The sequence below is a fragment of the Cololabis saira genome, chromosome 16, assembly GCF_033807715.1.
Source record: "Cololabis saira isolate AMF1-May2022 chromosome 16, fColSai1.1, whole genome shotgun sequence".
Taxonomy (NCBI): domain Eukaryota; kingdom Metazoa; phylum Chordata; class Actinopteri; order Beloniformes; family Belonidae; genus Cololabis; species Cololabis saira.
The window spans coordinates 33,286,802-33,309,403 of record NC_084602.1 but is presented as its reverse complement, the minus strand read 5'-3'; the positions used below and the strand labels follow the sequence as shown (position 1 = coordinate 33,309,403).

The following is a 22,602-nucleotide window of genomic DNA, read 5'->3' as shown; positions in this document are numbered from 1 at the left end:
TCCTTTAAGAGTTTATCTACTTTTATTAAATGAAGTGGAGGAAAGAGACTCATGCTAGCTCCTCAACTTACTGTTCCCTGCACGTTTTCTGAGCCGAGCTTCTTATTTCTCTGAATTCACAGATGAAATGAGCCGTGAAATACAAACAACTGTGCGCTAAAAGCATGTGGAGAATATAAACATTACCTGCCCCCTGCAGCTTGTTTCGGTTTGCTCATGGGCAGATGTCAGAGGACCAGACGTCCCGGTGCCAAACTACTTCCTGTTCCTGCCGCCCGGCTTTCAGAGTAAAGGTTGTTTTTGTTCACTTCAAAATAAAAGTCACATATTTAAGATATAAAGTGTACATGATGAAGATATCAATCAATCAAACCTTATTTTTAAAGCACTTTTCATATGAAAATGTAGCACAACGTGCCTTACATGTTTAAAAATGATACAATCCCGTTCCTCCTGTTCGGCTTTGAATGAATAAATGAATAAATGAATGAATGAATGAATGAATGAATGAATGAATGAATGAATGAATGAATGAATGAATGAATGAATGAATGAATGAATGAATGAATGAATGAATGAATTTATTTCGAACATGTATATAAAAATAAAAATAAAAATAAACAGTAACATCTTCATATCCACATAGGTTTGGAGGTTCGAAGGAGTAGAAAGAAGTATACACGTTTTCCTAGTTCCTACCCCTTTATAACTCTATGAATTTACATTATTGCTATTATTAAACTACACAATATCCATATGAATATAATCTATATAAATACTACGTAAACATGCCTATTACTACATAATTATCCATATACGTATATATAAAATATAAATATTACATAAATATTATATATATATATATATATATATATATATATATATATATATATATATATATATATATATATATATATTTGTATATATATAATATATACAAAATACAAATATTATATGAATCTATATAAATACACACTATATAAACTACATAAATATCCCAATATATATATATATGCTACATACATTAAAATAAAAGTCAAATATTTAAGATATATTAAAGATGTACATAATGAAGATATCAATCAATCAAACCTTATTTTTAAAGCACTTGTCATACGAAAATGTAGCACGACAACATGCTTTACATGTTTAAAAATTATGCAATTTAAAAAGTAAAAAAACCCCACCCCCACACAGACTCCACTCCCCGGGATACACACAACAAACACATCATAATATTCTAAAAAAACTGAAATAAAAGGAATTTGAGGCTCTGCACAGAGGGGCCAAAATAGTACATTAAAGGAAATAAAATGCTATTAATTAAAAGTGAGACTAAAAAAAGTGGGTCTTTAGCCTTTTTTTTTTTTTTTAAAACATCAACATACAGAAGAACTGAAGAACAGAGGGACTGTGGGAGTCAGTCAGTCTGACCAAATACAAACAATATCACATAACACTTATTTCTTTTCTATCCATATAATTCTATTTATGGCGCTGCACTTTTTTTTATTTCTATTTTTATTGTAATCTTTTTATTTTTTTATCTTTATATGGCTGTTTGGTTTTGGGGGTGTTTGATTTGTAAATCTCAGTGCTGTTTGAGTGAGATGGAGATGTCAATTTCCCTGAGGGAACCTCCCAAAAGGATTAATAAAGAATCTGAATCTGAATTCTTTGCGGCCCTCAGGTCCAACAGCAGGTTATTCCCCAGTCGTGGGCCATAGAAGCAGAAGGCTGCCTCACCATGGGTTTTTGTATTAACTTTTGAACTTAATAAAAGGCCTGTACCAGAGGACGTCAGGGTCTGCGAGGGCTGGTATGGTAGAAGTAATTCTGCAAGATAAGAGGGCCCAGGACCATTCAGACACTTAGAAATAACTAGAAGGACCTTAAAATCAATCCTGAGGCGCACAGGGAGCCAATGCAGTGATCCTAAAACCGGAGTAATATGGGTAATAAGTAATAAGCAATAAACTCGCTTCTGGTCTTCGTCAGCACACGTACCGCAGAATTCTGGAGCAGCTGAAGGTGTGATATGCTGGGTGTTGTAATAATCGATACGACTAGAAATAAAAAGCATGCATTAGCATGTCTGTGTTGGCCAGACAGAGAAACTGGCTATATTTTTAAGGTGATAAAATCCTGTTTTAACAGCCTGCTTTATGTGAGGAATAAACCTCAGCTCAGAATCAAAAATGACGCCCAGATTTCTGACTTGGTTTAATGGATTTAGTGATAACGACTATAATTTAAACAGATGTTTCCCTCTGTGAGCCTCAGAACCAATAACTAAAACTTCAGTTTTTTCCTGGTTGAGCTATAGAAAATGTTCTGCCATCCAGGATTTGATACCTTGAATACGGTTAAAAAGGGAATCAATCGGCTTTGTGTAGTCAGGAGAAATGGCAATATACAGTTGTGTGTCATCAGCGTAGCTGTGGAATTGGATGCCATGTCTCCTGATGATAAAACGTAGTGGTAGCATTTATAGGTTAACAAGCATGGGGCCTAAAATTGATCCTTGGGGCACACCACAGTTTATTTCACAGATGCCTGAGGCTCATGTATCCATATTTACTATAAATATCCGATCTGTGAGGTACGATTCAAACCATTTGATGGCAGTTCCAGAGACACCTACCAGGTGTTTAAGTCTGTTTAAAAGAATGGGGTGATCTACCGTTTCAAAGGCTGCAATTAGATCCAGTAGCACTAAGATTGATATATTTTGAGAGTCCAAATTACACCTGGGATCATTAATAATCTTAATTAAAGCTGTCTCCTAAAACCAGATTGATATTTCTCAAAAACTATTGTTGTCTGTTAAAAAATCATTCACTTGAATAAAAAGTTTCTCTAAAATTTTGCTTAAAAATGGTAAATCGGACACTGCTCTGTGGTTATTAAAAACATCTGGGTCCAAATTGCTCTTCTTCAGAAGGAGCCTAACCACTGCTGTTGTAAAAGCAGGAAGACACCTGTTTGAAGAAAACTATTTAAACATTTGCAATGTATATACTGTCTATATTTTGTAATTATATATTTTTTTTACTTTTTTACCCCCTTCCCTGCATGTGTGTGTTAAGTGTACTGCTGCTAACAAGTGCGTTTCCCCATTGAGGGAGAAATAAAGGATTATCTTATCTTATCTTATCTTATCTTATCTTATCTTATCTTATCTTATCTTATCTTATCTTATCTTATCTTATCTTATCTTATCTTATCTTATCTTATCTTATCTTATCTTATTTAAGAGCTCATCTTCAAGAGATCCATAAAGTGTTTTAAAAAGTGATGTGGGAATAGGACATAAACGGCAGGTAGTTGTGTTTACTTGGGAGAAAGCCCTACCTACGTGTCCTGGAATCAACCAGGGCAAAACCGTCCAGTGTTTCCTATAAAGATTGCATTTGAATTTGATTTTGAAAACTCTGTAATAAACTATGTTTAAAATTCTTGTCCCAATTTTAGATATTTCAGAAAAACAAAGAAATGCTGCAACGGGTATAGACTTCTCATAAGGAAATGATTTACATATAAATCAGATTTTGTTGTTATGCATGAGTATAAGGTTCACTTCGTATTTTGATTGCAGATTTCGCATAACACACCCATAATAAGAGTGACATTATTTAATAGACCTATCTGCATCATGCTTTTCCTTACATTTGCCCCACTAAATCTCTTAAGTCTAAGTTGGAGTCATTGTAAATGTAATGATAAGAGTTTTTGATTTCAATAAATTAATGTTAAAGCTTACAAAAGCCACAATTGAGGGAAGACTCGTGATTAATCAGGAAAATATGTAAAGCTGTTCTATAACCGGTATTCAATGAAGATTTCATCATAGTTTTATGTCACAATTGTATTTAATGCTAGAGAGTTTTCTTTTTTCTGTGCTTTTGAAAGATGACAATACAGCATTAAAACGCTTACAGTGAGGGCAACACCACACTGATAAAGAAAGACTGGATGGTAAAGGACAAAAATAAAGCCCTGCAAGATGTTTAAACAAACTTGACTTGACGATATCAATGGAAACCTGAACAGATGTGGAAGGCTGAAAGGTTGTATTATCACTTTTACACTCCACTGAAGGCCTTGTAAGGAATTACAAGTAATACTCATTTAGGTTGAAATATAATGGTGAAATGATTTAGCCATTATATTTCATATGTAGGGTTACCATACAGTTGTGTTTGTGACAGATGATGAAACTAGCTGAGATGCAGGAGGGGGTTCACTCCTTTCCTGCTGTAAATGTAACATGAGCCAGTAGATGTTGGAGGATGCTGGAGATCCAGGCCTCTCTTAAATTACTTCACCGTCCAGCCAATGGCAGTGAAGTACAGAAGTAAATCTACTGATGAAGAGGACCAATCAGGAGAGAGTCAGCTTCTAAGTGAAAGCAAAAAAGTGTGAAGACTCCTGTGTTTCTCTGCTCTCGGAGGGTTGACCCTCCAGAGGCTTCGGACGTGGAACTTTGCTTGTGATCCTGAAGTAAAACATGAGTTTGAGTTTCAGCAGCCGAATCCTGGTCAGCTTTTCACTGCAAAGTATAACCATTTTGAATCCTTACAGAAACATCTCCAGATTAAAAATGTTTTCAAGGACCCCAAAGAAACAAACACAAAACAACCAACATGTGACTGTAAATCTTTATTTCCAAGAATTTCATTTTTTGGTATTTGTAATAAGTATTAGTAATAGAAGGATAAGTATTTTACATATTTGTACTATTTTATGGATGATGGATTGTCAAATGTCAGATGAAGATTTGAAATACCTCAGCTGTTTGCAAAGAAATTACCTGATTTATAAAGAAATGAAAGGAAAAGCCAGAGAAAAGGAAATTGTCAAGCTAACAGAGCAATGACATATCAGAGAAACTTAGATACATCTGTTATCAGAATGAAAGCGTTTTTCTTTTTTCTTTATATATATATATATATATATATATATATATATATATATATATTTTATTTATCCATTTTTATTTTTCATTTATTTATATATTTTTTTAAACAAAAGAAAACACCCCAACTAATATAGGGCCCATCTACAAATCAATAATCAACATATGTGTTTGTTTTTTTAAATGTGTAGGAAGGTAAAAAAAACTAAAGTTCCCGTGAAAACCCACAGGGCAAATACGAGAAAACCAGAAATATCTCTAGTGGAATTTGAACCAGCAACCAGCTGTATTGTAAAAATGTCGAACACCAATCCATTGCTCTCATATTTTATTATGTTAACACTTGAATCATTTAGGATAAATACTTATTTTGGATAAATACATTTGAAATGGCAAAATGCTGAATATATTGTTATTTTGCTTTGGCGTTTTATTAATTATTGGTTTAAGCATAATGTACGTAACTGGTATATATAATAATGATTATATGGTTTATGATAAGATGATTATATATATATATATATATATATATATATATATATATATATATATATATATATATACTGTATATATATATATATATATATATATATATATATATATATATATACTGTATATATATATATATATATATATATATATATATATATATATATATATATATATATATATATATATATATATATATATATATATATATATATATATATATGTTGTATATATGTTGTATATGTATATTATTTATAATTGCTCTGGTATATAATTTATTTATATCATTTATTTATAATGCTCAGGTATATTTATATTTATAATGCTCAGGTATAATATTGCAATGAAGTGCTGTAATATCTTTATAATGTAATAACAGGTATATTTTTTGAGAAAGTAAAGCTTGCTGTTATATTTATTTTTATTTAGTATTCAAGCAACATTGAAAAAGAAACAAGGGGTAGGACCTCATAACTGAGTGTTTATTTGTATTCTTTTCTGATGTTTTGTGTAATTGTTTTCTTTTTTATGTAATATGCTCAAAATAAAGATTTCAATCAATTATTGGTTGTCTGATGCGTTTTACGCGTTAAGCCCGTCTGACTATTATTTTGAAAATCCCAAACGGAAGTTGTTTTTTTAAATGTCTTGAACTTGATTATACAACGATGCGTTTGCATCATCCGGAAGCTACAGTTTCCAGGCAGTAGACTTTTATTTTTAACAAATCTGTGCAGCCCAAAAGTTGACATTTGATCGCTTATCACTTGAACGATGCAGTCGGACGCGCTCCTGCATGCGGCCAACTTCAGCACGCTGTTCGCCTGCATGGTGCTGAAGTTCCCGCAGATCTTCGTGCTGATGAGAGCCAAGAGCTCCACCGGAGTCAGTCTCAGCAGCCTGGTCCTGGAGCTCGTAGGGTGGGTCTTTATCCTTATTATCCTTATTTATTCTTTATCCTCATGTTGGACATGATAAACTGTGACAAACATGGTGATGGGGGTCTGTCCTGGTGTTGATTGGTTGGGATGTTCTGTCTCTAACCTGGCAGATGTGCAGAGAACAGGACAAAAGTTTTTCTTCTTCTTCATCTTCTTCTTTTGAGTAACTGTATTCATCAAATCAATCAATGCCAGATTTTTTTCCAGCAGAAAAGACAGAGGTGATCATTTTTGGCCCTAAAAATGAAAGGGAAAAGATCAGCCCTCACCTTGACTCCATGTCATTGACAGACAGCTGCAAATCAAGCCAGACATCTTAGTTTAGTTTTAGTCAGAGGTGTCAAAAGTATTCACATTCATTACTCAGGTAGAAGTATAGATACTAGAGTTTAAAAATACTCCTGTAGAAGTTGAAGTATCTACTCAAGTTTTTTACTCAAGTAAAAGTATAAAAGTACTGGTTTCAAAACTACTTAAAGTATAAAAGTAAAAGTAATGTAAGGGGGAAAAAGCCATTAAGGAAAAAAGCCATTGAAAATGAATGCATCTTAGTATAATGCAAATATATTAAAGAGCCATATATGTGTACTATTGAGCATTAACATGTGTTTCAGAGAGCAGCAGATATGATGACTAGTTGCCTATAAGTATTGTAATGGTGCAAAAAGTCAAACTTCAGAGGCATGTTATCATTTATCCTAACCTTTATTGGAATGTACATCCAAGTTTAGTTGCAGGAATCTGAGGGAACGGATGTAAGAACAAAACTGGACAAGAACATCTGAAACAACCACAACCAAATTCACTCTATCCGGATGGAGCAATTTAACTGGATAGTTTTTATTTAAAGGCCGAAATGAAATAGAGAAACAAGGCTGTTTTTAAAATGTAAGGAATAAAAAGTACAGATAATTGCGTGAAAATGTAAGGAGTAAAAGTAAAAAGTCGTCTGAAAAATATTTACTCCAGTGACGTATAGATAACCAAAATTTATACTTAAGTAAGGTAACAAAGTATTTGTACTACGTTACTTGACACCTCTGGTTTTAGTTTAGTTTAGTTTATTTGCACATAAAACAGAACCTGTATAAACAGTAAAAACGTGGTCAAAGTAAAAATTGTGCAGGAGAGGTGGAAGCCAAAAAGGCTTATGAATATGCCTGCCCTTTATAAAACAAACATAACAGTAACAACAGAAGTAACAGCAGCAGTTGTAGCAGCTAAGCTAACTTCAAAGCAAAAACACAATATAGAAATGCATAATATAAAAGAGAAAAAGACAATTTAGCATGAAAAAGAAAAACAATACTGAATTATTGAAAGATAGGAAAAATGATGAAGATATAGGATAATTGCATGAAAAGAAGTACAATTTAACAACTCCTGAAGTGTTTCTGATCTTAACTAAAGAATGATTTTTATTTCAAGTGTTTTTTGAACAAAGCCAGTGAAGATATTGATTTTAGTGATGTAGGTAATTGTTCCATAGGGATGGTCATCTGTATTTTAAAGTGCGTTGATTGTGTGAAGTCTGGCATAAAGAAAGGTGAGTGTCGTGTCTGATATGAATGGATGTCTGAGGAAAACTTAAAAAAATTCTGGAACTTGAGTGGCAGGTCATGAGATGGATATACAGTACATACTTACAGGACTGTCTCAAAAAATTTGAATATTGTGTCCTTTATTTTCTGTAATGCAAAAATGTCATACATTCTGGATTCATTACAAATCAACTGAAATATTGCAAGCCTTTTATTATTTTAATATTGCTGATCATGGCTTACAGCTTAAGAAAACTCAAATATCCAATCTCAAAAAATTAGAATATTCTGGGAATCTTAATCTTAAACTGTAAGACATAATCAGCAATATTAAAATAATAAAAGGCTTGCAATATTTCAGTTGATTTGTAATTAATCCAGAATGTATGACATTTTAGTTTTTTTTAAATTGTATTACAGAAAATAAAGGACTTTATCACAATATTCTAATTTTCTGAGACAGTCCTGTAAAAATAAACTTGCCTTTCCCTAGGATTGAGCTGCAAAGACCCTAATTGGAAAGAAAAACGTTTAACACCTGTAAATTACTGGCGACACTGCAAACCTGTCCTGGTTGGTTGTGAGACTGAGGTTTTGTTGGCGTGTCTGTACCAGATGAGGTTTTACTTGTTTATATTGGACTCTGACAGACTGCTCTGTGTTGGAGGATAAGAGAGGAGAAGTTCAGGCTGAATAATGTCTCACTGTCCTCTCCGTCCTCCGTGCCGGTCAGTAACCGGTCTGACTGAAATATCTCCACTGTGCTGTCGAGTGTTCATCAGCTACAGAGAACCAACACAGCAACTAGCCAGGGATGAGTGAGGTTTATAACGGTGATTATATACGACATCCTGGACCAAACCCAAGAGATCTGCTAGTCCTGCTGTGACGCTGTTATTGCTCCCCCTTAAAAAAGCAAAGGAGCACTTTTTAAGACCCGCTGCAGTTTATTTATCCTCATAGAGCTGCAGGTGAAGATGCCGTCGTCTTCTTTCTCCAGCAACATAAAAGCTGAACTTTCTGTCAGTAAATGGGTCAATGACGAATAAGGATTTTCAACAGGTCAATTTTTTGAGTTTTTTGTCAAGATGAATTGGCATTAGCTTTAAAAAAGTCATGTGGTGCAACCATGATTCATATTAAAATAAATTAATTTCCTTTAAATCTTTTTTTAACAAGTTTTCAGTATTATGGACGTCATCAGTCAAACTTTGTTTGTATATTATGATGGAAATATAAATACAAATGTGTTGCAATCTTACACACTACAAGACACTTCTGAAATCATGCCAGATAGGGCAAAAGATTGATTTAAAAAAATTTAGAATGATTCCAAAAAAAGTTTTCAAAACAAGAGTCGTGGTCGGACGGTCGCACCACATGACATTTTGACGCTTAAAACAACAGCAAAATCCCAAATAACTAGTATTCTTTCTAAAATTCAAGTGAGTCCATATGTGGGACAGGTCAGTCATATATATGGTATTTTCTTATCCATTTAAACCTTTTTTGAATTGAAAAAAAAATCTGTTTTTCAGAAAATACAGGCGTCATGTCATTGACCCAAATACTTAATTATATTTCTGGAGAAAAACTGGCCAAAAGCTCTGTGTTGTGAAGCATGGTGGTGGAAGCATCATGGTGTGGGCGGCTGCAGATCCTCCAGCCTCCGAGACCAAACTGAGCTTTGTGGTGAGACATGTTTGCAGAATCACGGCCTTCAAGCTGACCGTCGGGGTTCTTTGTCCTGACCCTGATCCAGAGGCCGAAGCAGGACCTGTTTTCCAGCCAGACCTCAGTAGTACCTCTAGTTTTCCCCCAGTTGTCTCTCTGAGGAATATCAGAGCCTGTTTTCTGAGTAATCAGTGCAGAATCCTGAAGGGGGCGGGGATTTCTCATGCATGTGCAAACAGATTTACTGTCATTTCTACCTTCCTCAGTGAAACCTCCTCTCGGTTCAGATTTTCAGCACTTGCTTCGGGTGATCTTTGCTTTTACTTGTGGAGCAGCTTCATACAAACAAGTTTAAACTGATGCAACGCTTTTTTTTTTTTTTCTCTGAAAGCTGCTGCTGTTCGCTGAACATTTGTAGCCCATCTCGTATCACCAGTTAATAAAACAGCTGAACCTCCCGCCACTAACTTGGCCATTAACCTGCTCACCTTGTTTACTCCTGAACATCGTCTCACCTCACTTTCTTCATTAGCAGAGTTTGATTGTAACTTTGCACCTTTTGTTTTTCAGGTTCATTGTTTTTGTGACCTACCAGATGTACTACGAGTACCCACCTCCAACATACCTGGAATATCCCATCCTCATCGCTCAAGGTGACAGATAATAGATAATAATCAGAGGTGTCAAAAGTATTCACATTCATTACTCAGGTAGAAGTATAGATACTAGAGTTTAAAAATACTCCTGTAGAAGTTGAAGTATCAACTCAAGTGTTTTACTCAAGTAAAAGTATAAAAGTACTGGTTTCAAAACTACTTAAAGTATAAAAGTGAAAGTAATGTAAGGGGGAAAAAACCATTGAAAATGAATGCATCTTAGTATAATGCAAATATATTAAAGAACTATATATGTGTACTATTGAGCATTAACATGTGTTTCAGAGAGCAGCAGATATGATGACTAGTTGCCTATAAGTATTGTAATGGTGCAAAAAGTCAAACTTCAGTTTAGTTTAGTTTATTTATTTAGCAATATAAGACAAATATGAACAAAAAATGAAAAACAATTAAATAACATGCAAGGAAAGGAAGAAGCCTGGTGGCTTATATAGAATCCTCCATATATGAATAAAAAACAAAACAAAGCTACACAAGGGAGAGTAAAAAAAAACAAAAAAACACAAGAAAATGTAACTCAGATCAAATAATGAACATTACAAAGATGAAACAATAAGAAAGTTCTTTAAATGTTTTTTGAATATTGGCAAGGATGGTGATGATTTAAGAGATTTATTGAGTGAATTCCACAAGTGGGGGCCTCTGTAAGTGATGAAAGATTGATGTTTACCAGTTCTACAAAACGGTAAATTAAAATCATCTTTGTGCCTTGTGGCAAAAGAATGAATGTTGTAATTAACACAAAAGAAATTATGAAAAGAAGAAGGAAGATCTTGTATATAATTTTTAAATTTGAACATAAATAAACATGTTTTAAAAATGTTAATTTTATAGACTGATAATAATGAATAATGAGCAGATGGCTCATATCTGTTTGAATGTGATATCATTCTGAGAAACCTTTTTTGAATTATCAATAATTTATTAATATATGTTGAATGTGTTGAAGCCCAAACAGAGGCATGTTATCTTTTATCCTAACCTTTATTGGAATGAACATCCAAGTTTAGTTGCAGGAATCTGAGGGATGTAAGAACAAAACTGGACAAGAACATCTGAAACAACCACAACCAAATTCACTCTATCCGGATGGAGCAATTTAACTGGATAGTTATTTTTAAAGGCTGAAATGAAATAGAGTAACGAGGCTGTTTTTAAAATGTAAGAAGTAAAAAGTACAGATAATTGCGTGAAAATGTAAGGAGTAAAAGTAAAAAGTCGTCTGAAAAATAATTACTCCAGTGAAGTATAGATAACCAAAATTTACTTAAGTAAGGTAACGAAGTATTTGTACTTCGTTACTTGACACCTCTGATAATAATAAAGAGACAAAGGTAGAACAGGTCTGAATGTTTATGCATCCTGCCTGAAGTGATATTATATACGTATATATATATATATATATATATATATATATATATATATATATATATATATATATATATATATATATATGTGTGTGTATTTTCTAACCTGCTGTGTGTCTCCAGACGTCATCCTCCTGCTGCTGATTCTCCACTACAACAACAACCTGCGGCAGAGCCTCGTCTACGCTCTACTGTATCCTCTAACGTGATGGATGTGAAAATGTTAGTTCATTCTGCAAGAAAATCAATGACTCCCGAACCCTTTTATGTGTCACTTTGCTGGCTTAACTCGGTGTGTTCAGGCTGGTCGGCGGCTGGAGGCTCCTGACGGTGCAGAGATGGATCATAGACCTGGCCATGGTAATACATCAGTCTGAAATCAATCCCACGTACAAGTGCGAGCCAACGCGTCCCAACGAGGAGTTTGCATGTCATCAGTCAGGAGTAATGAGATGAGGTTTGAGGAAAAAGACCTCATTTCACACGGTGTATCGCCACGAGACCACTCGGACCTGGTTGGATAATGAGATGAACGTGTCTTAAGGCGTTTTACATTTAGATAGGCGAGAGCAGCGATGCTGCGGCCGCCGTTCCCCTCCAGGTTCAACATGTTCCAACCCACATTCATCTCTTTTGTGCCAGTTTGAGATTCAGCTCGTTTGTATAGTTCAGGCTGTTCTCTCCCTCCAGTGGGGTCAATTCAGTGGAAGCTAAGGTATGGCAAGGTTACGAGTCACAGAACTTAACTAAAGTATCAATCAACACGTCCAGCAAATACTCATCACAGAAGTTTATGTAGCTTATCTGTGTGGTCAAGAACATTGGAACTTTTTCAAATGCAGTCTCGCTCACTGCAAAAACTCAAAATCTTACCAGGAATATTTGTCTTATTTCTAGTTAAAATGTCTCGTTTTTAGTCAAAAAATCTCATTACACTTAAAACAAGAGTCATTACCAGAAAAATAACTTATTTGACCATTTTCACCTGTTCAAGTAAATTTTCACTTGAAATAAGTAGAAAAATCTGCCAGTGGGACAAGATTTATCTTCTCATTACAAGCAATAAAATCTTGTTCCACATGCAGATTTTTCTACTTATTTTAAGTGAAAATCTACTTGAAACAGGTGAAAATTGTTGTTTTTTCCAGTGATGAGTCTTGTTTTAAGTGTAATTAGATTTTTTTTTAACTAAAATTAGACATTTTAACTAGAAATAGGACAAATTTTCTTATTTTGAGTTTTTGCAGTGATCCATTTTACTTATCCTGTGAATCTTGTTCCATTGGCAGATTTTTCTACTTATTTTAAGTGAAAATCTACTTGAAACAGGTGAAAATGGTTGTTTTTGAGTCGTGTCTTAAATGTAATGAGATTTTTTTTGACTAAAAATTAGACATTTTAACTAGAAATAAGACAAATATTCTTGTTAAGATTTTGAGTTTTTTCAGTGTATAATAACTAGTGAAATCAACCATGTTGTTCTGATTTGCATTCGTAATTATTCTATATGTATTAAGTAATAGAATAATCAATACAAAGAAGACACAGAGTAATTCCATAAATGCATTTGAAAAAACAAACATTTACATTTAACCCTTGAAGCCGAGGTGTGGCTGCCGTACCTTCATACCCACTTGACGCCCCTGTCTCCGTCCTCAGAGCCTGTGCACGTTCATCAGCGCCGGGAGTAAGTTCACGCAGCTGCAGTGTCTGTGGAGGTCCAAGGACGCCGGCCAGGTCAGCGCCGTCACCTGGGCGCTGGCCGTCTACACGTCTGTGGGTGAGTCCCGGGGAATCGGGCTGCAGAGGAGCCTTTAATCAGTTCTCCTGTGTTTGTACGGTACTTTTCAAGCCTTATTACTACGGTTGCCAACCGTCCCTTGAAAAACGGAATCGCCCCGTATTTATAAACTAAAGTACGCGTCCCGTATTGAGCTGAAAAGGGACGCACTTTGTCCCGTATTTGTTTATTTAAAAAGGATCCCCATTAGTCTTCACCATGGGAAGACTATTCTTCCTGGGGTCCACACATAGACATACAAAAGATTACAATAATACAACTCAAAAAGGGTGAAAAACATTCACTAGAATTCCTGAAATAATAAATTGAAACAAAAATAAAAGATGAAATAACCAACCAAAACCATCCACATCTTAAGTAACAATATTTGCTACTATCACCAGATCTGTATCCACTTTTGAGCACAATAGTTTGCAACAACTTTATAATTTATAATATACCTATACCACTATTTATAGTAGTATAAATATACTATATATCATAATATACTTATACATTATAATATACTTATACTATTATACTATACAGGACTGTCTCAGAAAATTACAATATTGTGATAAAGTCCTTTATTTTCTGTAATGCAAAAATGTGATACATTCTGGATTCATTACAAATCAACTGAAATATTGCAAGCCTTTTATTATTTTAATATTGCTGATCATGGTTTACAGCTTAAGAAAACTCAAATATCCTACCTCAAAAAATTTGAATATTCTGGGAATCTTAATCTTAAACTGTAAGCCATAATCAGCAATATTAAAATAATAAAAGGCTTGCAATATTTCAGTTGATTTGTAATGAATCCAGAATGTATGACATTTTTGTTTTTTTCATTGCATTACAGAAAATAAAGAACTTTATCACAATATTCTAATTTTCTGAGACAGTCCTGTAGTCATGGCCTTTGAGGCGCAAATATGTTTACAAGTTTTCTACAGACTTTCTTTGCACTTTTGTTATTGCACTAAAAATGTGCACTATTACAGAATGGATGTTCTGCTTTCTTTCTATTGTTTTATATCAATTTATACAATTTTAAGTTAAGCAGGACAGGTTTCTGTTAAAGAAAGATACTTACTTTACTCAGTTAATTTTTGTTATTTTGTATTACAGTGAATTGCTGGATAATAATTTGTTTTCCATGTGTTCATGACATTCAAAAATATGCATCTAGATTAGGGGGTCACGTGATGCACCGAGGAGGATAGACGTGCTGCTTTTGGTCTCCTCGCTGGATTTAAATTAAACAATATCTCTGGTTTTTCCCGATGCTCAAACTGTGGTTAAACTATCTTTAAATCGACATAGACGTGGAACATGTCGTTGGAAAACTTTTTCACTATGCCCAAAAAAAGAGAAAATAGGAAAAAGAGCATCAGGTCGACGGCTAGCGAAGCGGCAGCTAACCCAGGCGATGATACAGAGCCTGAATCCTGCACCGAGCCCGGAGAAGACTCCGCCGGCATCACTACCGAAGGCACAGTGGTTCAACAGGTGACACGCAATATTGAGAAGATGCTGGACACTAAATTCGCTGATATCCTGAAACCAGTCACAGAGATGTCTGAAAAGTTAGACAAGCTGGTGGGCAGACTGGAGACGGTGGAACAACGAGTCTCCGACCTGGAGGATAACGCAGCGGCGTGTGCGCCACGGCTTACATCGGTGGAGTCAACGCTTAAAACCATGATGGAAAAGCTGGAGAATTATGAGAACCAGAGTCGACGACAAAACGTCAGGATTATTGGACTGAAAGAAGGCACTGAAGGCAAAAATGCACCCGCGTTTTTTGCTGCGTGGATTCCTGAGATCTTGAACGTGGACATGCAAGGGGAGCGGCTGAAGATAGAACGAGCGCACCGGGTGGGACCGCCAGCGGGAGCCGCCGGCAGACAGAGTCCCCGCGCCGTCCTGCTGAGGCTTCACGACTACACTGACAGACAGAGGATCTTAACCGCGGCGAGAAACAAGGGCAGAGTCATGGTGGATGGTCAGGTAGTGTCTTTTTACCAGGACTTTTCTGCAGAGGTTGTAAAGCGGAGGCAAGAATCTGCAGACGCGCGCAGAAGGCTCCGGGAGGCGGGGATCAAATACGCATTTGCGTATCCAGCTGTAATTAGGGTCCTCCCTCCAAATGGAAAACCGATCTCCCTTTCCACAATGAAGGAAATTAACAACTACCTGAAGACGCTCCCTGCTACGCAGTGACTTTATCATTTTACCTGTGACCAGGTAAACACAATAAATATCCTAAAGAAAGGTATGCACAACGCTCAGTGACATTAAGACAATTTTGTTCATCTTAAATTTAAGGACACTTGTACACGGGTATTTTTCAGTTTACTTTATCTTTCGTTCACTACTGTTTTCTACATAGTCGGCGTTATGCTGGTATTATGGCTGGAATATAATCCAGATGAGGAGACCTGATATATATTAGGTTTGTTTTTGTTTTTTTCTTTTCTTTTCTCTTTCGCTCTGCATCTCTTGCCCCCCCAGCTCTACTGGTATAGTTAGAGTATGAAAAGGTTTTTGGTTTTTATTTTTCTTGGCTCTGTTTTAGCCACCCTAGATGGGATTTATCTGAGCTTTAGTTCATTTTTGCTCGGATTGTTCTTGTGTTTTTTGTTTTTTGTTTTTGTCCAGGCAGGATTTCTTGTTAAAAGCAGATCAAAATGTTATAAGGTAAACAAGACTATGCAGCAGGATATAAAGGTTAATTAAATATGAATATTAGGTTTTGTACATGGAATATCAAGGGCTCCAATAACGTTGTCAAAAGGAAGGCTGTTCTAAACTATCTTAAAAAGGAAAACATCCAGGTTGCCTTCCTCCAAGAAACCCATTTGAATGAGGAGGAGCACAAAAAGTATCTCAGGGAATGGGTCGGGCAGATATTTTTTACATCTTACTCTACAAACAAAAGGGGCGCAATTATATTAGTTCATAGATCGTTGCCATTTACAGCTAAAGAAAGTTTTAAAGATGCAGAGGGAAGGATAGTTCTGGTAAAAGGAGAATTATATGGAGAATCAGTACTACTTGGAAATGTTTATGGTCCAAATGTATATGATGGAGACTTTTTTGCCTTCCTACTCGGAAAAATTGCTGAAATGGACTGTTCAAATATAATAATTGGAGGTGATTTCAACTGTTCTCTCTCGCCCTTTCTGGATAGGGACCCCCCTCATAAAGATCAATCAAAATCTGGCAGAGCACTACAAAACATTCTTGAAACATTTAATCTGATAGATGGTTGGAGGTATATGAATCCTAATAAAAAAAATTACACGTTTTATTCGCCACCTCACTTATCATTCTCACGAATTGATTATATATTTATATCCGAATCCCTAACCCATTTAATAACTCAATCTGGCATTGGGTCTATTGTCCTTTCAGATCACGCTCCGGTCACTCTGGAAATGCAGCCTCTTAGGCCCGCAGAGCGTTCATTTTCTTGGAAAATTAATGCATCACTGTTTCGTGACGATGATTTTATCAAATTCTTGGAAATACAGACAGACCTCTATTTAGAAGTAAATGACTGCAACGACGCTGACCCGAGATTGGTATGGGAAGCTTATAAAGCTTACATGCGAGGCATGATTATATCATACTCTAGTAGGAAGAAAAAAGAGCGCATTCAAGAACAATCAAGAATTGAAAAGAAAATTAAAACACTAGAGGAAGATTTTCGCAGATCCAAATCGGAAGGAACACTTAAAGAGTTAAAGGAGGCAAGAATACTATTAACCAATTTGCTTACAAAGAAGGCTGAGTCTGATATTTTATTTGCGAGACAAAGAATGTTTGAATTCGGGAATAAGCCGAATAAGTTCTTAGCTCGTCTTGCAAGAAACTCCCCCCAAAAAACTTTTATCTCTGCAATATTTGATGAGGATCAAATCCGTCAAACAAACAATGCAAAGATCAATGAATGCTTCCAGAAATTTTATGAAACCTTGTATACCTCAGAATTGGACAACGACACGCTTACCAGTAGTAACTTCCTAGATGGCTTAGAGATGCCTCAGCTAGCAGATGGAAGAGCTAAACTTTTGGAAGGACCTGTTACAGTAACAGAAATTGATAAAGCAATTTCCTCACTCCAGTCAGATAAAAGTCCAGGGGCTGATGGATTCTGTGTACAGTTTTATAAAAAGATGAAAGCAAAAATTAGCAAACTCTTACAGCGTGTGTTCAACAAATCTTTTGAAAAGGATGAACTCCCAAAATCTATGTACTTTGCTCATATCATAGTAATTCCCAAAAAAGGAAAAGATCCAGAGCTGTGTTCTTCTTATCGACCAATTAGCCTACTTGGAGTGGATGTTAAAATACTTTCAAAAATAATGGCTAATCGGTTGGAAAGAGTGGTGACTGATATAGTCAATGCAGACCAAACAGGGTTTATAAAAGGCCGTACTTCATCAAATAACACAAGACGTTTGATTAATATTATTCACCATCTTAATTTTCATCAAACCCCAAGTGCTATAGTAACAATGGATGCGGAGAAAGCGTTTGATCGCATTGAGCAAAAATACATGCTTGAAGTGCTGAAAAGATTTGGCTTTCATTCAGGTTTTAGCCGATGGGTACAGCTTTTATACAAGACTCCCATTGCTTCAGTCTTAACAAACGGTCTAATTTCCACACAATTTCAACTTAAAAGAGGCACAGCTCAAGGGTCACCACTATCACCTTTGTTGTTTTCTTTAGCTATAGAGCCATTAGCAATTGCTATTCGGCAAAACCCTAATATTACAGGAACAGTGATAGGAACGACGCAACACAAAATTTTACTGTACGCAGATGATGTCCTTCTCACACTAACAGACCCACCAAACTCAATACCTGCGCTAATCAGCAGTGTGAAAGAATTTGGTCATATTTCTGGATATAAGATTAATTTCACAAAATCGGAAATCATGCCTCTTGGTTTTTCGAATGAATATGAACCGGACTTTGTAAAACCCTTTCGCTGGGCACCAGACGGATTTACATACCTGGGGGTTAAAATAACACCTAAAATTAGTCAACTTTATGCTGAGAATGTAAACCCCATGGTAAAACACATTAAGGACAAAATGTTGGGTTGGAAGAAGCTTCCTGTATCCTTTCTTGGCAGAGTCAGTCTTGTCAAAATGATAATTCTCCCCAAAATTATTTATCCTCTATCCATGCTCTTTATATCTTTGAAGAGAAATAACAGTAAATATATAAATAAAGCCATCTCTGACTTCATATGGGCTGGCAGGAAGCCTAAAATTAAGCTAGATATACTACAACTGCCGAAAGAGCAAGGAGGATGGGGCCTCCCCAATATTACAAATTATACAAACTCAATGCAAGCCAGGATTATCTCAATATGGGCAACTAATCAACCAAAGCCAACATGGTTCGAGATTGAAGCAACCTTCTCCAAACCGTACTCTCCTGTTAATTTACTTGATAAGAGTAGGAGTGAACTACCAATCATGGTGAGAGACAATTTTTTAATCAGTAATGTGAGAATTGCTTGGAAATCTCTACGGAAATTATTTGGGGCTAAACATAAATTGAGCTGTTTAACGACAATGACGGATAATCCCGATTTAACCGATGGGGGCACTGGTTCTAACTTTCATAACTGGTATGAAGCAGGAATTCACCATATTTACGATCTTTGGGATAGGGGAAGATTCAAAACATTTGAATCATTACAGGCCACATACAAACTACAAACAAAAGAGTTCTACAAATACCTGCAGGTCAGACATTATGTATATACAAAAATGAATACTCTCAGTCTTCCAGATGACTTTCATTTACTGGAAAAGACCCTCTTAGATAGTTTTAAACAAGGTCACTTTGTCTCGAAATTTTATTCCAAGCTGCAACACTTCACTATAGGCAGACTGTCATTCTTGCAAAAATCATGGGAGACTCAATTGAAAATAACAATAGACAGTGATACATGGGAGGAAATTTTACTCTTACCCTCAAAAATCTCAATATGCAACAGACTTAGAGAAATGCAGTATAATATTTTACAGAATGTCTATATATCTCCATATATATATAGTAAATATACAGCAGGGGTCTCTCCAAACTGCCAAAAATGTAAAACTAGACTGGGAACAAGATTGCACTGTCTTTGGGAATGTGAGAAGATTCAAAGTTTCTGGCAAACTGTATGTGACGAGATTAGTGGGATAATAGAACAACAATTTCAGCCAAACCCACTTTTATGTCTACTGGGAAGTGTCCCTAAATCACTATCACGTTATAAGAACACCTTACAGTTCTTGCTTATGTTGGGCCGAAAGGCTATTATGACTAAGTGGGTGGGAGAAGAACCTCCCTCAGCACAGTTATGGAAGTCGTTGATAGCGGACTATATTTCACTGGAAAGAGTGAGATTTGGAATAGGTGGTAAGAGGAGCCTTTTTGGAGCAAAATTTGGGAAAGTGTTGAAGTACCTGGGAACTGCCTGAAATGTTGGACTGACTGAGGACCTTGGGAATCGTTAATTTGTGTGTATTCTGGATCTGCTACATATTTCAAATTATTTGTATATATACTGCACTGGACATGTATAATTTTGAAAATGTATAATAAAAAGAATGTTCAAAAAAAAAAATATGCATCTAATTCAATTCAGGTTCGAGTCAAATAGTTAAAAAATCGTTTCACTCACAAAAAAAGGGGATAAAAAAATTCGGCTTGGCTTGGCCCTGCCGATGAGGTTTCCCTTATTTAATATTCAGGGAGTTGGCAACCCTACTTATTACAGAAGCCGACTGTTGAGAAGGTAAAAGAGGTTTCGTAAATGACAATATCATTTAAACCTGACGCGCAGGGGAAGCAAAAACCAGCTGAAGTTATTTCACAACACAGACATGATATCGTACCTTCCTCAATCACTCGCTGCTTCATATCAGCAGTATTTATGAAGGTAGTTAACGACTCCCCAGTTAATAAATTAGCAATTCAACGCTCTATTAATTCTATATCATATGCTTTGCGGGATAATGGGCATGTCATTAATTCGACTTCTCTTTGTCCCAGCTCGGATTTACACCACCGTGCTGACGACTGGAGACATGCAGGGTAAGTCCTGCAGAGTGACACGTGCACCGTCCACACGGGAAACCCCGTCAACTCAAACCACTCAGAAAGAGGAGCTGATACTTTCTAAGTGTCTTCCATCAGACTGGCAGAGTGACCCTGATCTGCACTGAGGGACGGAAATCTCTTGAAAGGGCATTTTTGAGCTGGGTTTTAGTCAAAGCTTGATCAATTATGAAACAATGAGCTCACGAGCCCCTCAAGTGGAGAGAGAGAGCTGAGCGCTGAGCGCTGAGCGGCGGCGCTGCCCCGACACACTGAAGGTGCTGGACTGGTTCAATCAGAAAGAGGTGTGAGGGCAGACGCAGGACCTGGTGGAGAGGAGAGATCTCAGTTTGCAGCTTCAGGTTCTCAGTCAGTCAGGGGATCTTCATAGGTTGGAATAGAAAGCAAACATTTCTCCTTTTTTTTTTTCTTGGTTCTGGAGGAATATCACCTTCCATCAGCACATCAGTATAAATCACTCCTGCCTTCGCTGTGGGGAATTAACCCTTGTGCTGTGTTCAGGTCAAGGTAGGAGGAAGTAAGGAATGGAGGAAAGAAGGAAGGGAGGATAGAAGGAAGGAAGGATAGAAGGAAGGCAAGAAGGAAGGAAGGGAGGAAAGAAGGAAGAAAGGAAGGAAGAAGGAAGGGAGAAAAGAAGGAAGGAAGGAAAGAAGGAAGGGAAAAAAGAAGGAAGGAAGGGAGAAAAGAAGGAAGGAAGGGAGAAAAGAAGGAAGGAAGGGAGAAAAGAAGGAAGGAAGAAGGAAGGAAGGGAGAAAAGAAGGAAGGGAGGAAGGAAGGAAGGAAAGAAAGAAGGAAGGGAGAAAAGGAAGGAAGGAAGAAAAGAAGGAAGTAAGGAAAGAAGGAAGGAAGGGAGGAAAGGAAGGAGGGCAAAAAGGAAGGAAGGGAGGAAGGAAGGGAGAAAAGAAGGAAGGAAGGGAGAAAAGAAGGAAGGAAGGGAGGGAGAAAGGAAGGGAGAAAAGAAGGAAGGAAGAGAGAAAAGAAGGAAGGAAGGGAGGAAAGGAAGGAGGGCAAAAAGGAAGGAAGGGAAAAAAGAAGGAAGGAAGGGAGAAAAGAAGGAAGGAAGGAAAGAAAGAAGGGAAAAAATAAGGAAGGGAGGGAGGAAAGAAGGAATGAAGGGAAAAAAGGATGAGGGGAGTAAAGAAGGAAGGAAGGGAGAAAACAATTAAAGAATGTACGAGGGGAGAAAAGGAAGGAAGGGAGTAAAGAAGGGAGAAGGAAGGAGAGAGCAAGAGGAAAGAAGGAAGGAGAATTAGGTCATTTTGACCCAAAGACGGTACAAGGGTTAAAAACAAATCCCACATGCCGTAGTAAAGATAACTGAGCAGAAATCTGTGAGAACAGGAATGTTTGACACTTTATTTGGAGGAAACAAGCCTGTCATGTGAGTTACACTCAGGAAAGTCACACACACTTCACGCTCGTGTCTTCACCACGGGCATTTGTGACATGGTTGTAATCCCTGTCCCCGTCACAGTTCTGGTGCGGTTCGTTGCCACGGCGATGCTGAACCTGTGGGTGCTGCTCACCGTCGTCCACTACCAGAGACACGGCAGCAGCTCCAAGAAACAGTCCTAGTCCCGGCCGGAGGAGAACCGGGCCGGCTCAGACAACAATCAGGGGCAGATGTTACAAAACAGAGTTCTGGTATCAATGCTTGTGTTTTGGTTTTTACCTTCCTGTAAAACATTCCAGACGGTACAAATGTGACCAATACTTTTCCATAATTTAGTGTTACAACACAGTTTACAAGTTTTTTCTGGGATCTTCCCACTCAGGTCAGTAAATACTGTATTTTGATGAGCTTTTATACTGTATGTGATGTCCCTTTCTAAACCTGTTTAATAAAGCAAACGTCCTTCTTACAACGCCTTTTCAGTGTCATCATTAAACACCTCAAAGAGCCGTAGTGAGTACTGGAGTTGAGGGGGGATGGCATCCCCCCTGAAATAAAAACTTTCAAATTCACCCCCCCTTTCCATCCCTTATGTCATTTCATCAATGAATGTGGTTTTACTGCTATTTCAACATTTAGAGTCATCAGCAGAAAAATAACTTATTTGACAATTTTCACT

The 22,602-nt window shown here is 36.6% G+C and overlaps 2 protein-coding genes across 2 annotated transcripts in view; one reads left to right on the top strand and one right to left on the bottom strand.

Moving 5' to 3' along the window:
• LOC133462292 (CAP-Gly domain-containing linker protein 4-like) overlaps positions 1–262 on the bottom strand; it is a 68,495-nt gene extending 68,233 nt beyond the window's left edge. Inside the window, exon 1 of the mRNA XM_061743460.1 lies at positions 187–262. The gene's annotated coding sequence lies outside the window, so the exon portion shown is untranslated. The remainder of the gene's footprint in view (positions 1–186) is intronic.
• Positions 263–6,071: 5,809 nt separating this feature from the next.
• On the top strand, positions 6,072–22,389 carry slc66a3 (solute carrier family 66 member 3). Its single transcript, XM_061743250.1, has 7 exons — positions 6,072–6,327; positions 10,134–10,216; positions 11,731–11,800; positions 11,910–11,967; positions 13,267–13,387; positions 20,465–20,506; positions 22,005–22,389. The coding sequence occupies exons 1-7, from the start codon at positions 6,182–6,184 to the stop codon at positions 22,103–22,105; spliced, it is 621 nt and encodes a 206-aa protein (XP_061599234.1). The 5' UTR covers positions 6,072–6,181; the 3' UTR covers positions 22,106–22,389.
• Positions 22,390–22,602: the final 213 nt, after the last annotated feature.

What these genes read in the sequence shown, in the direction of transcription:
- slc66a3 (XM_061743250.1), top strand. Translation starts at nt 6,182, where the DNA reads ATGCAGTCGGACGCGCTCCTGCATGCGGCCAACTTCAGCACGCTGTTC. An exon ending in CTGGTCCTGGAGCTCGTAGG is followed by an intron (nt 6,328 to 10,133) that starts GTGGGTCTTTAT and finishes TTTGTTTTTCAG; the next exon opens with GTTCATTGTTTTTGTGACCT. An exon ending in GACGACTGGAGACATGCAGG is followed by an intron (nt 20,507 to 22,004) that starts GTAAGTCCTGCA and finishes TCCCCGTCACAG; the next exon opens with TTCTGGTGCGGTTCGTTGCC.